The sequence below is a fragment of the Oncorhynchus kisutch genome, linkage group LG3 (genome assembly GCF_002021735.2).
Source record: "Oncorhynchus kisutch isolate 150728-3 linkage group LG3, Okis_V2, whole genome shotgun sequence".
NCBI lineage: Eukaryota > Metazoa > Chordata > Actinopteri > Salmoniformes > Salmonidae > Oncorhynchus > Oncorhynchus kisutch.
In genome coordinates this window covers 23465127-23480150 of record NC_034176.2, presented here as the reverse complement: position 1 = coordinate 23480150, position 15024 = coordinate 23465127, and the positions used below count along the sequence as shown (strand labels likewise).

At 44.3% G+C, this 15024-nt stretch overlaps 1 protein-coding gene and 1 long non-coding RNA gene across 2 annotated transcripts; both read left to right on the top strand.

The window, feature by feature from the left end:
- Positions 1–7030: 7030 nt before the first annotated feature.
- On the top strand, positions 7031–10614 carry LOC109871750 (beta-crystallin B2-like). Its single transcript, XM_020462736.2, has 6 exons — positions 7031–7072; positions 7518–7599; positions 9313–9431; positions 9697–9829; positions 9939–10081; positions 10269–10614. The coding sequence occupies exons 2-6, from the start codon at positions 7537–7539 to the stop codon at positions 10444–10446; spliced, it is 636 nt and encodes a 211-aa protein (XP_020318325.1). The 5' UTR covers positions 7031–7072; positions 7518–7536; the 3' UTR covers positions 10447–10614.
- Positions 10615–12471: 1857 nt separating this feature from the next.
- On the top strand, positions 12472–14258 carry LOC109871744 (uncharacterized). Its single transcript, XR_002252348.2, has 2 exons — positions 12472–12755; positions 13052–14258. It is a non-coding gene; the product is annotated as an uncharacterized LOC109871744 (long non-coding RNA).
- The last annotated feature ends 766 nt before the right edge of the window (positions 14259–15024 follow it).

Sequence of the window (15024 nt, the reverse complement as noted above, 5' to 3'; positions counted from 1 at the left end):
ACCCAAATCCAGATAGCTGATGTTCTGAAAGAGCTGCAAAATCTGGATCCCTACAAATCAGCTGGGCTGGACAATTGGGACCCTCTCTTTCAAAAATTATTTGACGTAATTGTTGTGTAACGGATGTGAAATGGCTAGCTTAATTAGCTGTGGTGCGCGCTAAATAGCGTTTCAATCGGTGACGTCACTTGCTCTGAGACCTTGAATTAGTAGTTCCCCTTGCTCTGCAAGGGCCGCGGCTTTTGTGGAGCGATGGGTAACGATGCTTCGTGGGTGACTGTTGTTGATGTGTGCAGAGGGTCCCTGGTTCACTCCCGGGTATGGGCGATGGGACGGTCTAAAGTTAACCTGTTACATTGGTGACGTGACCTGCATCACTGGTTGCTGCGGAAAAAGGAGGAGGTCAAAAGGGGGGTGAGTGTAACGGATGTGAAACGGCTAGCTTAGTTAGCGGTGGTGCGCGCTAAATAGCGTTTCAATCGGTGACGTCACTTGCTCTGAGACCTTGAAGTAGTAGTTCCCCTTGCTCTGCAAGGGCCGCGGCTTTTGTGTAGCGATGGGTAACGATGCTTCGTGGGTGACTGTTGTTGATGTGTGCAGAGGGTCCCTGGTTCGCACCCGGGTATGGGCGAGGGGACGGTCTAAAGTTATACTGTTACAGTTGCAACCCCTATTCAACCTCTTTTTCGTATCGTCTGAGATCCCTAAAGATTGGAAAGATGCCGCGGTCATCCCATTTCTTCCAACGGTGAGAAACTCTAGACCCAAACTGTTATAGACCTATATGCATCCTGCCCTGCCTTTCTAAAATCTTTGAAAGACAAGTTAACAAACAGATCACCGACCATTTCGAATCCCACAGTACCTTCTCCGCTATGCAATCCGGTTTCCAAGGTCCTAAACGATTTCATAACTGCCATCGATAAAAGACAGTACTGTGGAGCCGTCTTCATCGACCTGGCCAAGGCTTTCGACTCTGTCAATCACCGCATTCTTTTCGGGAGACTCAATAGCCTTGGCTTCTCAAATGACTGCCTCGCCTGGTTCACCAACTACTTCTCAGATAGAGTTCAGTGTGTCAAATCGGAGGGCCTGTTGTCCGGACCTATTACAGTCTCTATGGGGGTGCCACAAGGTTCAATTCTCGGGCCGATTCTTTTCTCTGTGTATATCAATGATGTGGCTCTTGCTGCTGGTGATTCTCTGATCCACCTCTACGCAGACGACACCATTCTGTATACATCTGGCCCTTCTTTGGATACTGTGCTAACAAACCTCTAAACGAGCTTCAATGCCGTACAACACTCCTTCCGAGGCCTCCAACTGCTTTAAATGCAAGTAAAACCAAGTGCATACTCTTCAACCGATTGCTGCCCGCACCCTCCTGCCCGACTAGCATCACTACTCTGGATGGTTCTGACTTAGAATATGTGGACAACTACAAATACCTAGTTGTCTGGTTAGACTGTAAACTCTCCTTCCAGACTCACATTAAGCATCTCCAATCCAAAATTAAATCTAGAATCGGCTTCCTATTTCGCAACAAAGCATCCTTCACTCATGCTGCCAAACATACCCTCATAAAACTGACTATCCTACCGAACCTTGACTTCGGCGATGTCATTTACAAAATAGGCTCCAACACTCTACTCAGCAAATTGGATGCAGTCTATCACAGGGCCATCCGTTTCATCATCAAAGCCCCAAATACTACCCACCACTGCGACCTGTATGCTCTTGTTGGCTGGCCCTCGCTTCATATTTGCCTCCAAACCCACTGGTTCCATGTCATCTATAAGTCTTTGCTAGGTAAAGCCCTGCCTTATCTCAGCTCACTGGTCACCATAGCAACACCCACCTGTAGCACGCGCTCCAGCAGGTATATTTCACTGGTCATCACCAAAGCCAAAACTTACTTTGGCCGCCTTTCCTTCCAGTTCTCTGCTGCCAATGACTGGAACGAATTTCAAAAATCACTGAAGCTAGAGTCTTATATCTCCCTCTCTAACTTTAAGCATCAGCTGTCAGAGCAGCTTACCGATCACTGTACCTGTACACAGCCAATCTGTAAATAGTACACCCAACTACCTCATCCCCATATTGTTATTTATCTTCTTGCTATTTTGCACCCTCTATTTGCACATCATCATCTGCACATCTATCACTCCAGTGTTATTGATAAATTGTTATTATTTCACATCAATGGCCTATTTATTGCCTTACCTCCCTACTCTTCTACATTTGCACACACTGTACATAAATTTAACTGTTGTGTTATTGACTGTACGTTTTTTTTATGTGTAACTCTGTGTTCTTGTTTTTGTCGCACTGCTTTGCTTTATCTTGGCCAGGTCGCAGTTGTAAATGAGAACTTGTTCTCAACTGGCCTACCTGGTTAAATAAAGGTGAAATAATACAAATATCTATAAAAAAAACATGCACAGAGTTTCGAAACCCATAGGCCAACATCGCAAGACTTCCAGGAATGCTTGCAAAGCAGATCAAGCACACCAGTGTTCTCATTTATAAACAGTGCATAACAGTTGAAGTCGTACGTTTACATACACCTCATCCAAATACATTTAATCTCAGTTTTTCACAATTCCTGACATTTAATCCTAGTAAAAATTCCCTGTTTTAGGTCAGTTAGGATCACCACTTCACTGTAAGAATGTGCAATGTCAGAATAATAGTAGAGGAGAATGATTTATTTCAGCTTTTATTTCTTTCATCACATTCCCAGTGGGTCAGAAGTTTACATACACTCAATTAGTATTTGGTAGCATTGCCTTTCAATTGTTTAACTTGGGTCAAACGTTTCGGGGTGCCTTCCACAAGCTTCCCACAATAAGTTGGGTGCATTTTGGCCCATTCCTCCTGACAGAGCTGGTGTAATTGAGTCAGGTTTGTAGGCCTCCTTGCTCGCACACTCTTTTTCAGTTCTGCCCACAAATTTTCTATAAGATTGAGGTCAGGGCTTTGTGATGGTCACTCCAATACCTCGACTTTGTTGTCCTTAAGCCATTTTGCTACAACTTTAGAAGTATGCTTGAGGTCATAGTCCATTTGGAAGACCCATTTGTGACCAAACTTTAACTTCCTGACTGATGTCTTGAGATGTTGCTTCAATATATCCACATACTTTTCCAGCCTCATGATGCCATCTATTTTGCGAAGTGCACCAGTCCCTCCTGCAGCAAAGCACCCCCACATAATGATGCTGTCACCCCCGTGCTTCACGATTGGGATAGTGTTCTTCGGCTTGCAAGCCTTCCCCTTTTTCCTCCAAACATAACGATGGTCATTATGGCCGAACAGTTCTATTTTTGTTTTATCAGACCAGAGGACATTTCTACAAAAAGTATTATCTTTGTCCCCATGTGCAGTTGCAAACTGTAGTCTGGCTTTTTTATGTCGGTTTTGGAGCAGTGGCTGCTTCCTTGCTGAGCGGCCTTTCAGGTTATGTCGATGTAGGACTCGTTTTACTGTGGATATAGATACTTTTGTACCTGTTTCCTCCAGCATCTTCACAAGGTCCTTTACTGTTGTTCTGGGATTGATTTGCACCTTTCGCACCAAAGTACGTTAATCTCTAGGAGACAGAACGCGTCTCCTTCCTGAGAGGTATGGCGGCTGCGTTGTCCCATGGTGTTTATACTTGCATACTATTGTGTCTACAGATGAACGTGGTACCTTCAGGAGTTTCGAAATTGCTCCTAAGGATGGACCAGACTTGTGGAGGTCTACAAAAACAATTCTCAGGTCTTGGCTGATTTCTTTTGATTTTCCCATGATGTCAAGCAAAGAGGCACTGAGTTTGAAGGTAGGCCTTGAAATACATCCACAGGTACACCTCCAATTGACTCAAATGATGTCAATTATCCTATCAGAAGCTTCTAAAGCCATTACATCATTTTCTGAAATTTTCCAAGCTGTTTAAAGGCACAGTCAACTTAGTGTATGTAAACTTCTGACCCACTGAAATTGTGGTACAGTGAATTATAAGTGAAATAATATGTCTGTAAACAATTGTTGGAAAAATGACTTGTGTCATGCACAAAGTAGATGTCCTAACCGACTTGCCCAAACTATAGTTTGTTAACAAGAAATGTATGGAGTGGTTGAAAAACAAGTTTTAATGACTCCAACCTAAGTGTATGTAAACTTCCGACTTCAACTGTACATACAAACTACACAACTGGGTGACAGTTGTCATGCAAAAGTTGTCATTTTAAAAAATGCAACTTGATATGAGAATGTGCTCATCTCCCAGCTAACTTTAGACCATGAGTACACACATCTGCTAGTGTATTGTAAGCTGGAAAGTACACTGAACAAAAATATAAACGCAACATGTAAAGTGTTGGTCCCATGTTTCGTGAGCTGAAATAAAAAATCACCAAAATGCACCAAAAGCTTATTTCTCAAACTTTTTTGCAGAAATGTGTTTATATCCCTGTTAGTGATCATTTCTTGTTTACCAAGATAATGCATCCACCTGACAGGTGTGGCATATCACGAAGCTGATTAAACAGCATGATCGTTACATGGAGGGGAACTCATTGAGGGGCCTGGCTCCCCAGTGGATGGGCCTTGCTGCCAAGTGGGTGGGCCTATGCCCTCCCAGGCCCATCCATGGCTGCACCCCTGCCCAGTTAGGTGAAATCCATAGATTAGGGCCTAATGAATTTATTTCAATTGACTGATTTCCTTTTATGAACTGTAACTCAGTAAAATCTTTGAAATTGTTGCATGTTGTGTTTATATTTTATTCCAGTATAGATATTTTGTGCCAATTGGGGTATTATGAAAAGCTATATACCAAAGCAGGACATGCAAACCCAATAATCTAAAAATAAACGAAATACTGAACAACAATTTGCTTTTCCACGCACGCAGAGTTGTATGACATGTATGGCCTATGCCAAGTTTATAAATCTCAATATTTTTGTACATGTGCAAACTTTTCAGAAATGGTGCATGCAGAAATGTTGTATGAGATTATAACTCCACCTGAAAAACGCCCATCATTCACCTTTTATGGTGACAATGAGGCCCTTATTTTCTGTTTTCTTTTAAAGTATTGGAATTAGGCCAATTCAGTAGGCCTATCTAAAGGACAAAGCAATGGCGTACTTGACCAAATGTTTTCAGAGATGTTGGCAGAATTTTTCATGGAAGATTCTTTGTCCATAAAATGAAGTGGGCCGAGAACAAACCACTCTTCATATTATTTAAGATAGAATTGAAATATTATTTAGAAATTATGTAGAAACAAAAATCAATATGCACCATAAAACATTTTGACAAATTGGTAGTATGTAATACCTTGTCTGTTAGGTTTAGGTACTTTTCTTTCTATCTTTTTGTTTTTGTATTTGTTTTTTTGTTCATAATAATACATTTTAAAAAGTCTAAATCATTTTGTCAGAATGTTTCCTTTTGCACTGACATTTGTTGTTGCATATCTGAAGTTCCTGAAAGACAAAAACAATTGCAAATTGTTGTGGACCTGTAAGCAGATAGTTTGAATTCAATAATGTTTTGCATTTACCTAAATATAGGCTACTACACTGCCTGAGAATTATGAAACAATGTCTACTCAGGGAAAAAATAAGAAAACTAGGCTACAGTAGGCCAATTTACAGTGGTAGCCTACACACTTCATTGCACTTCATCCATCTGTTAACCTGTTCAATTCTACTGTATGTTATAACAGTGTTCCTTTTTGGAAATAGATGCCCATTTTTATTTTATTTTAGAGTGTAAAGATAAAACAAATCAAATGTTTCACTCTTCTCACTAATGACAAATTATTACATCTTGTTATTATATTTAGCTACCTGTTTTGTTATGAATAAGAGTGTCATCATATTTTCCTGCATAAGGTTAGTCTACTTTTGCCTTCTTGCCATGCAAATGTTATTCTAGGTTGAAGATTGAAATGGGGCAATGATTTAAGTAGGTGGTCAATGTCATGGGATCTCCATCATGGATTCAGCCCATACAGGCCAAGGGTTGTGTAAATAGCTTTGAGTGCCAATGTACTTTTGCAATTTAATAAACTACATTTCGACCACATATCTCATTGTGCTCTATTAATTTCCCCATTCCAATACAACCACGAAAATCTTAACCCTAAGCCAACTTTACCCAGTGCAATGCAATGCATTTGATTCTATTCACAGCACATGTTCTTCTATCTGTGCACTAGGCCTATCTCTAATTCCTCCAACCACGGGCCTACCCCTGCTCCATCTAACTACTGTGCCACGTTCATCACCTCTAACTCCAACCAACTATAATTACTCCATCCAACTATATTTACTTCTACCAATTTACAGAATGATCTACATTCAACAAGTGAAATGTACTCCAGTTACTGCATCCAATGAGTGAAACACTAAGCTCTCTTGTTGACAGCTCACATTGGTGTGCATCTCTGCTCTTCTTCTGCCAGCAGCAGGAAGTTAGCTTGGCATGTCAACATCTTTGTCAGCTTAGTAGAGATGACCTCTGGATGTGTAAGCTTCCATATGTGGCAATGATAGGAAAACTGTTATATTATACCTTGCATGCACTTACAATAAATGCTCTCCAATAGAAAGCATTGCCAATAACGACCCAATTGAATAGTATGTTTACCATTATTCCTATGTAAGAGTAAACAGAAATATACTCGATTTTGTGAGTTAAATCAGTCCCTTTCTATCAATTTGGCACTCTCCCTCCTCTCTATCATCCTATCTCTCTCCCACTCTGGTGGTCCAGGCATACAGGCAGCTCTCATTGTAAGTGTGGGACTCTTGGCACAGGTTGTGCTGAATCATGTGGATATCGAACAATGACCGGCTGGATGAAATTGACAAGTAATGAAATAACTTTGAGGGGGAGTGAGAAGGGGGGCCAGGCAGAGCAGTGACCCCACAGTCCGGTCTGCTCAGCCTATTGCATGCTGATCTGGATGGTGGCTTGGACACAGAGGAGTGTTGGCAGAGTTTCCACCCCTGAGCGCGCCGTATATATTGAGCCCAGCATGCCATCCCAAACACACTGGCACAGACAGGTACTGGTAAGAGATTCACAACCGTCGCTCTCCACATTATTTGATTTTATTACTATTTTTATCCAACTTTGTCTACTTCTTTAAAATCAAACATCACTTTGAAGTTAATTTATTTAACATGTTGGGGTAATATACTTCTTTGTCATTCACCATACATTAAACTATTTAACTTACAACAAATAGATTAACATGAGGACCGCTGTCAATTTCACATTTTGCTCAAATATTTTTTAAGGAGGGAAAGAGGTGGGGACTTTTGTTTACATACATGAGAGAACCAGTTTTGTGCAGAATTTAACAGCAGATTTTCTGGCACTATTGTTTCATTACTTTTTCCAATATCCTATCAAACTGTAAACTACCCATTGGAATATAAAAATGTTCAATGAGTCTACTGGACCCTAAAAATATATGTTATGTGCTCCATAATTTCTCCTTTATCCCTGTACAGCTTCATCATCCTGTTCACTATGGCCACAGACCACCAGAACCCTGCATCCAAGCAGCAGCAGCCAGGCACCAGTGCTTTCAAGGTGAGGGGGAGAGGGGTGGGGGGGGGGGGGGTTAGAGGGCGAGGGGGCAAGAGGATGGAAGGGCAGGCTAGAGGACGGGCAGGGTAGAGGAGGGCAGGCTAGAGGAAGGGCAGGGCAGAGGACGGGCAGGGCAGAGGAAGGGCAGGGCAGAGGAAGGGCAGGGTAGAGGAGGGCAGGCTAGAGGACGGGCAGGGCAGAGGAAGGGCAGGGCAGAGGAAGGGCAGGGTAGAGGAAGGGCAGGGTAGAGGAGGGCAGGCTAGAGGACGGGCAGGGCAGAGGAAGGGCAGGGCAGAGGAAGGGCAGGGTAGAGGAAGGGCAGGGTAGAGGAGGGCAGGGCAGAGGAGGGCAGGGTAGAGGAAGGGCAGGGTAGAGGAGGGCAGGGTAGAGGAAGGGCAGGGCAGAGGAAGGGCAGGGTAGAGGAGGGCAGGGTAGAGGAGGGCAGGGTAGAGGAAGGGCAGGGTAGAGGAGGGCAGGGCAGAGGAGGGCAGGGTAGAGGAAGGGCAGGGTAGAGGAGGGCAGGCTAGAGGACGGGCAGGGCAGAGGAAGGGCAGGGCAGAGGAGGGCAGGGCAGAGGAGGGCAGGGTAGAGGAAGGGCAGGGTAGAGGAGGGCAGGCTAGAGGACGGGCAGGGCAGAGGAAGGGCAGGGCAGAGGAAGGGCAGGGTAGAGGAAGGGCAGGGTAGAGGAGGGCAGGGCAGAGGAGGGCAGGGCAGATGAGGGCAGGGTAGAGGAAGGGCAGGGTAGAGGAGGGCAGGGTAGAGGAAGGGCAGGGTAGAGGAGGGCAGGCTAGAGGACGGGCAGGGCAGAGGAAGGGCAGGGCAGAGGAAGGGCAGGGTAGAGGAAGGGCAGGGTAGAGGAGGGCAGGGCAGAGGAGGGCAGGGCAGATGAGGGCAGGGTAGAGGAAGGGCAGGGCAGAGGAAGGGCAGGGTAGAGGAAGGGCAGGGTAGAGGAGGGCAGGCTAGAGGAAGGGCAGGGCAGAGGAAGGGCAGGGCAGAGGAAGGGCAGGGTAGAGGAGGGCAGGGTAGAGGAGGGCAGGGCAGGGCAGAGGAGGGCAGGGCAGAGGAAGGGCAGGGTAGAGGAGGGCAGGGTAGAGGAGGGCAGGCTAGAGGAAGGGCAGGCAGAGGAAGGGCAGGGCAGAGGAGGGCAGGGTAGAGGAGGGCAGGGCAGAGGAGGGCAGGGCAGATGAGGGCAGGGCAGAGGAGGGCAGGGTAGAGGAGGGCAGGGCAGATGAGGGCAGGGCAGAGGAGGGCAGGGCAGATGAGGGCAGGGCAGAGGAGGGCAGGGCAGATGAGGGCAGGGCAGATGAGGGCAGGGTAGAGGAGGGCAGGGCAGATGAGGGCAGGGCAGAGGAATGGCAGGGCAGAGCAGAGGAATGGCAGGGCAGAGCAGAGGAATGGCAGGGCAGAGGAAGGGCAGGGCAGAGGAAGGGCAGGGTAGAGGAGGGCAGGGCAGAGGAGGGGCAGGGTAGAGTAATGGCAGGGCAGAGCAGAGGAAGGGCAGGGCAGAGGAGGGCAGGGCAGGGTAGAGGAGGGAAAGCAAGAGGAATAGATAATGGTGGAGAACGGCGGATCAAAGACAATGAGACACTGTGGGATTGTTCGAGGCAAAAGTTACACAGTATTCTACATAATTTCCCTGTATAACTTAAGATGCCATCAGGCCGAGCATAGCAAGGAGACCTAAACATCCATGTTGTCTCTCCTTGTCTTCCACAGTTGAGCATCTATGAACAGGAGAACTTCCAGGGGCGTTGCCATGAGCTGACTGGTCCCTGTAACGACCTCCAGGAAGCAGGCGTGGAGAAAGTGGGCTCCATACTGGTGCTGTGTGGACCGTGAGTGTGGCTCAGAGATAGTAGGATAGAGAGAGGGAAAGAGAGGGAGTACGCGTGAGACAGAGGGTGAGAGTTAAACAAAAGAGAAAGATAGAGACAAAAACAATAGCAGTTAGATAGTGGTGTGTGTAACACAAATATAGTCACTGCATTGTGCACAAGGCACAGTATGTTCATACACTTTCCATCTGTTTTTTGTCATCCTTCACTTCCCCCCTCAACCACCTTGTGCCCTCCTTACCTTGATTCGTCTGTGCTTCCTCAGATGGGTGGGTTACGAGCAGGCTAACTGTAAAGGGGAACAGTATGTGTTTGAGAAGGGGGAGTATCCTCGCTGGGATTCCTGGACCAACAGCAGACGTAGCGACAACATCTTTGCATTCCGCCCCATTAAAGTGGTAACGCAGCACACCTTCTCTACTACAACACAAATGAGCCATTTTGTTCATCCTTTTTGAAGATTCTCTGTGACTGTTTCTTATGGTGTGTTTTCTATTCTCCTCACAGGACAGCCAGGAGCACAAGATTGTCCTTTATGAAAACCCCAGTTTCGCAGGGAAGAAGATCGAGATCATAGATGATGATGTCCCCAGCTTCCACTCACATGGATACCAAGAGAAGGTCACCTCTGTCAGAGTTCAGAGTGGCACGTGAGTCTGTCCGCCAACAGAATCAATTCTGTTACAGCAATATCTGCCCCAACATTACCATATCATATTGCCATTTTCTCCTAATCACGTGTTGATCTTATCTCCATTGCTTTCTTCTCTAAATACTTTTCTCATTTGTTTCTCTCCCATTCCCTGACTCTCACACCTTTACTGGTTGTGTACCAAGTTGGGTGGGGTACCAGTATCCTGGCTACAGAGGCTATCAGTACCTGTTTGAGAAGGGGGAATACAAGGACTGTGCTGAGTTTGGTGCCCAGTTCCCTCAGATCCAGTCTGTCAGGCGCATCCGAGACATGCAGTGGCACCAGAGGGGAGCTTTTCACCCTGTCGCTGGCGCCAACTAAGTTTATATGACTCTTTCCTGCACCAAGCCCTGACCCCTACAATCCTGCTTCTTCCCATACCCCTCTCTCCATCACCTACTCAAAATTGCATTTTGATGCCTATTGCCATTGTTTCAGTAGCACAATCCTTTAAAGTAAAATAATAAATCCTTGTTGCTTATCTTTCAAGTGGTCATGTGACTCAACTGTGTTTTCACCAATACACATTTCCTCCTGTATTGTTTATCTGAACAGACAGTTGCCCTTTCAATTACTGAGCAACAACAGCATCGAACATGTTTCAGACCTAAATATGTAGATGGAAGCGTGATTGGATGAAGAGTAATTTTAATGGTATTAAATACACTACCGGTCAAACATTTTGGAACACCTACTCATTCAAGGGTTTTTCTTTATTTTTACTATTTTCTACAATGTAGAATAATAGTGAATACATAAACTATGAAATAACATATATGGAATCCTGTAGTAACCAAAAAAGTGTTAAATAAATCAAAATATATTTTATTTTTGAGACTCTTTAAATAGCCACCCTTTGCCTTGATGATAGCATTGCATACTGTTTCTTGCTTTGCTATTAGGAAAAGGGCATCATTGAAAGGAGTGATTTCTGGGGTAGTATGGAGATGGAGCAATTGAAGTTGAAAATTCCTGGTGTTTGTGATGACCACCGTTTGGTGCGACGCAATCCTGGTGGTGAGTGTGGTGAAACAGAGGAGTCACTGTCAGTTCTTTTGAGTTTTGAGTCAGAGTTTTTACCCGGCAAAGTCATGTTACGATATAGCTTATTAGAGCTTTTGTGCCGAATCCACTGGGCTGTTTCAGGTGCAATGTTCATGGTCATGTCGCAGCAGTTTGTAGAATGGAGATTTCAAGATGTGGGAAGTCTGCAGGGCGGCATGGGATAGATTGTGTAGATTCGGTGGATAAAGTTGTGTGTCAACTGTAGGGGTGCCCATGTTGCTGGGGATCGGAAGTGTCCAGTGCGAGAGAGGCAGGCTGAGGTGGTTAGAGTCAGAGTAGTGCAGAGGCAGTGAATAAAGTAGAGGAGGATGGGTTAAGGGTGCGGGATCCAGTAGTAAATCTGTGTCAACATGGAGGGATATGCCAACAAGTGATATATGCTCCAGTAAGGTTGTCTTGTTGGCGTTCATAGCAACGGTTATCAACAGTACAGCAGAAATGGAACGTAAATCCCAGAAAAGACTGTTGGTAGCTTCAGAGAAGTATTTGGGGATACGAGATTTGACTTCAGAAGTGTTACAGAGTGTATTGAGTGGTGTTGTCCCATCCTCCCTGGCCGTTGGCATGGTGCAGGAATAGTGGGTTTTTAATGAGTGTTGGGTGTAGTGCACAGGAGGTTGGTGGCACCTTAATTGAGGATAGGATGGGCTCGTGGTAATGGCTGGAGCGGAATCAGTGGAATGGTATCAAATACATCAAACAGCCATTATTATTAGCCGTCCTCCCCTCAACAGCCTCCAGAAGTGTAGGGTTCGTTTTCATTTTGTATCACAAAGTATACAGGATTTATATTATATGACTATATAGATTACTCCACCTATAATTTAGCCCAAACAACTACCTCTTTCCCTACTGTATTTATTTAGCTCCTTTGCACCCCATTATTTTTATTTATACTTTGCACATTCTTCCACTGCAAATCTACCATTCCAGTGTTTTACTTGCTATATTGTATTTACTTTGCCACCATGGTGGCTTTTTTGTTGTTGTTGCCTTTACCTCCCTTATCTCACCTCATTTGCTCACATCGTATATAGACTTGTTTATACTGTATTATTGACTGTATGTTTGTTTTACTCCATGTGTAACTCTGTGTCGTTGTATGTGTCGAACTGCTTTCCTTTATCTTGGCCAGGTCGCAATTGTAAATGAGAACTTGTTCTCAACTTGCCTACCTGGTTAAATAAAGGTGAATTTAAAAAAAATATTATAGTCCAGTTGGGGGCGGTAACGCAACATATTGGATGCCAGCCGCCGTTAAACTCTGAAGAAGAAAAAGAAGAAGAAGACTACGAAGATCACGTTGCATTGGTAAGATATTATGTCGCTTTCAAAAAAAACTGGGAACGAGGTCAACTCATGACTTAAGTGACCGTTCAAATAGTTTTTTCAGTTCCCAGTTGTTTTGAACCCACAGAAGTCAGAAGTCGAAGATTTCCGAGTTCCCAGTAGTTTTTAACGCGGCATTTAAAAAAACAAGTTTAGACATGGCATAAAAACACGAGCTCAAGGATCGAGCAGGGATAGAGGCGAGACTTTCAATTTGAGTTTTCAGCAGCGGTTAAGTAAGTGCAAGCTAGCATCTTTAGCTAACTAGCTGTCAAGCCGCTCATCAAAGTATATATTTTCTAGCTAGCTAGATAACCTAAACTGACATTGTTGTTAGCTAGATGTTATTTGCATAGGTTGTCCAGTATTCTTCAGAACCTTCAGTCTATATGCAGAACCCTTAGCTGGCTAGTAGTAGTCTGTTTGACATCCTATACTTAACTCTTTTAACCCAGGTGAATATTTCAACCCTGTAAGAGGATAATCATTTATGCTATTGCCTTCATATAGCAAACTCTCCTGTCCTCCACAGTCAAGATGCCAGTCATTTGTAGCAGCTGTGCTGAGAAGAGTGCAGTGCTGAAACGTCCAAAGCCGGCCCATTCCTTGTGCAAAGAGTCCCTCTTCTGGGCCTTTGAGGAGGAGGTGCATCAGACAATAATATCAGCGCAGCTCTTCAAAGATGGAGAGACTGTGGGCATTGTTGCCTCTGGCGGGAAGGATTCCACTGTGCTGGCCACCTCAGTAAACAATGCACCTGATCGGACAGCTCAGAGCTTCTGCTCTTTTCTGTCCATAAAAAACAAATGGATTGGTGGAAGAGGCACACCTCATGAAGGTCCTAAATGAGCGCTATAACTATAGCCTGAAACTAATGCTGCTCTCAGTGGACGAGGGCATGACAGGTAACCGTGATGACTCCTTGGAGACTGAAGAGAACCAGCAGTAGTATGAACTACCTCTGAAGATTGTGTCCTATGAGGAGCTGTATGGCTGGACCATGGATGCCATAGTGAAGCAGATCGGACTGAAGAACAATGGCTCTTTCTGTGGAGTGTTCCCGAAGACAGGCTCTGGACAGGGGAGCCATGATGCTGAAGGTTGATAAGATATGTGCAGGTAATATATAAGACAAATGTATTTGTTATTGAGCAGGCTTATTTTATCTATCTTATTTCAGATGTGTAGCCTAGTTTAAACGGTCCTTAAACAGTCCTGTGGCTACATCTACAGCCAGGCGCTGTGTAAGTCCTGTGTTCTGCTGGAGGGCCTGAACCGTGACCTGCCTAGACTAGGAATCGGCAAGCACCACCGCCTCCACAGGAAGATCCTCTCACAGCAGCCTCTGACCCAGGCACAGGAAACTCAAGGCTGTGGACTTCTGAGAGGCGTATAGGCAGAACGTCTCAGGATCACCTCCACTGTCTGTGAAGTTACACCTTGAAATGAGTAACCGAAGATGCCTCAACCAGATGTGGAGTTGTTTTTAAGTTTTAGCTTGGAATTGAAGTAGAGACATTACGTTGCCTCTAACAAAAGAGTAGCCAGCATTTCCCCTTTTCAGCCACTGAACAATGGGGAAGTGGTAATGATTAAAAAGGTCCTCCTTGCAGTTGCTGGAATCTAAATTCAATTCACATTTGGCTATATGGTCAGTTAATTATGAAACCTCTGACAGCTGATGATTGAAATACAAGTATTTTGTGTGGTATCTGTATAATAAAGCTATTCTACATTTGCATGGCCTCTTCTGATTTTAGTATGAACAATTCCTCAAGAGAATTCTTACAGGTACTTACACATTAGGATTACTGATAGGTGAGAATTGTCTGTTAATTGAATGATTAGAATATTCTGCCCTGAAACATATGATTGTATGGAATTGATTAGCATGTATAAAATCATAATCAAGAAATGTGTTGTCCTGGTCAGAATTAGGGTAAAACAATATGTCTTTATGGTATTTTAAACACAGACTGTCTGAGCTTGGTGCCGACCTGACTAGAGATTTGGGAGAGAACGGGTAGGACAAGGTCACTATCTCTGTCGGCTGGGTAGTGAGACAGACAGTGTGTGCGTCTTTGTGTGTATGTGTGTGCGTATGGCTGTGTGAATGTGTGGGCTTGAGAAGTCAGTATTAAATGAATTGTTTTGTATTCTTGACTTTAGAACGTTGCCGTGAATATTTTTTTTTGACTATTTAGCTGGGCCTCCGTCTGTTTCATTCGACCAGGATCTTACACATTCTGGTTTGCAGACTGAGAGTAATATAATTAAATTGGGTGATGTACCTGGAGAACATAATTCTCTTATCAATTACAAAAATGCCCAAGCTGAAACATTTTTTTTAGGTATGAAAATCATTTTCGTAATTGAGGTGGAATTGATCTACGCTGGCTTGTAACTAATAAAACAAATAGGTAGCTGTAGCTGCTGTAAATTGTGTAAAAATGTTTCTTCATCAATCGCGGTTACACTGTTTTCATATAACAATGTTTATTTTCG

Excerpts from the sequence above, each read along its gene's own strand:
- LOC109871750 (XM_020462736.2), top strand. The coding sequence starts at position 7,537 with ATGGCCACAGACCACCAGAACCCTGCATCCAAGCAGCAGCAGCCAGGC. Across the intron at positions 9,432-9,696 it reads ATACTGGTGCTGTGTGGACC|ATGGGTGGGTTACGAGCAGG; the intron begins GTGAGTGTGGCT and ends GTGCTTCCTCAG. Across the intron at positions 9,830-9,938 it reads CATTCCGCCCCATTAAAGTG|GACAGCCAGGAGCACAAGAT; the intron begins GTAACGCAGCAC and ends TTCTCCTCACAG.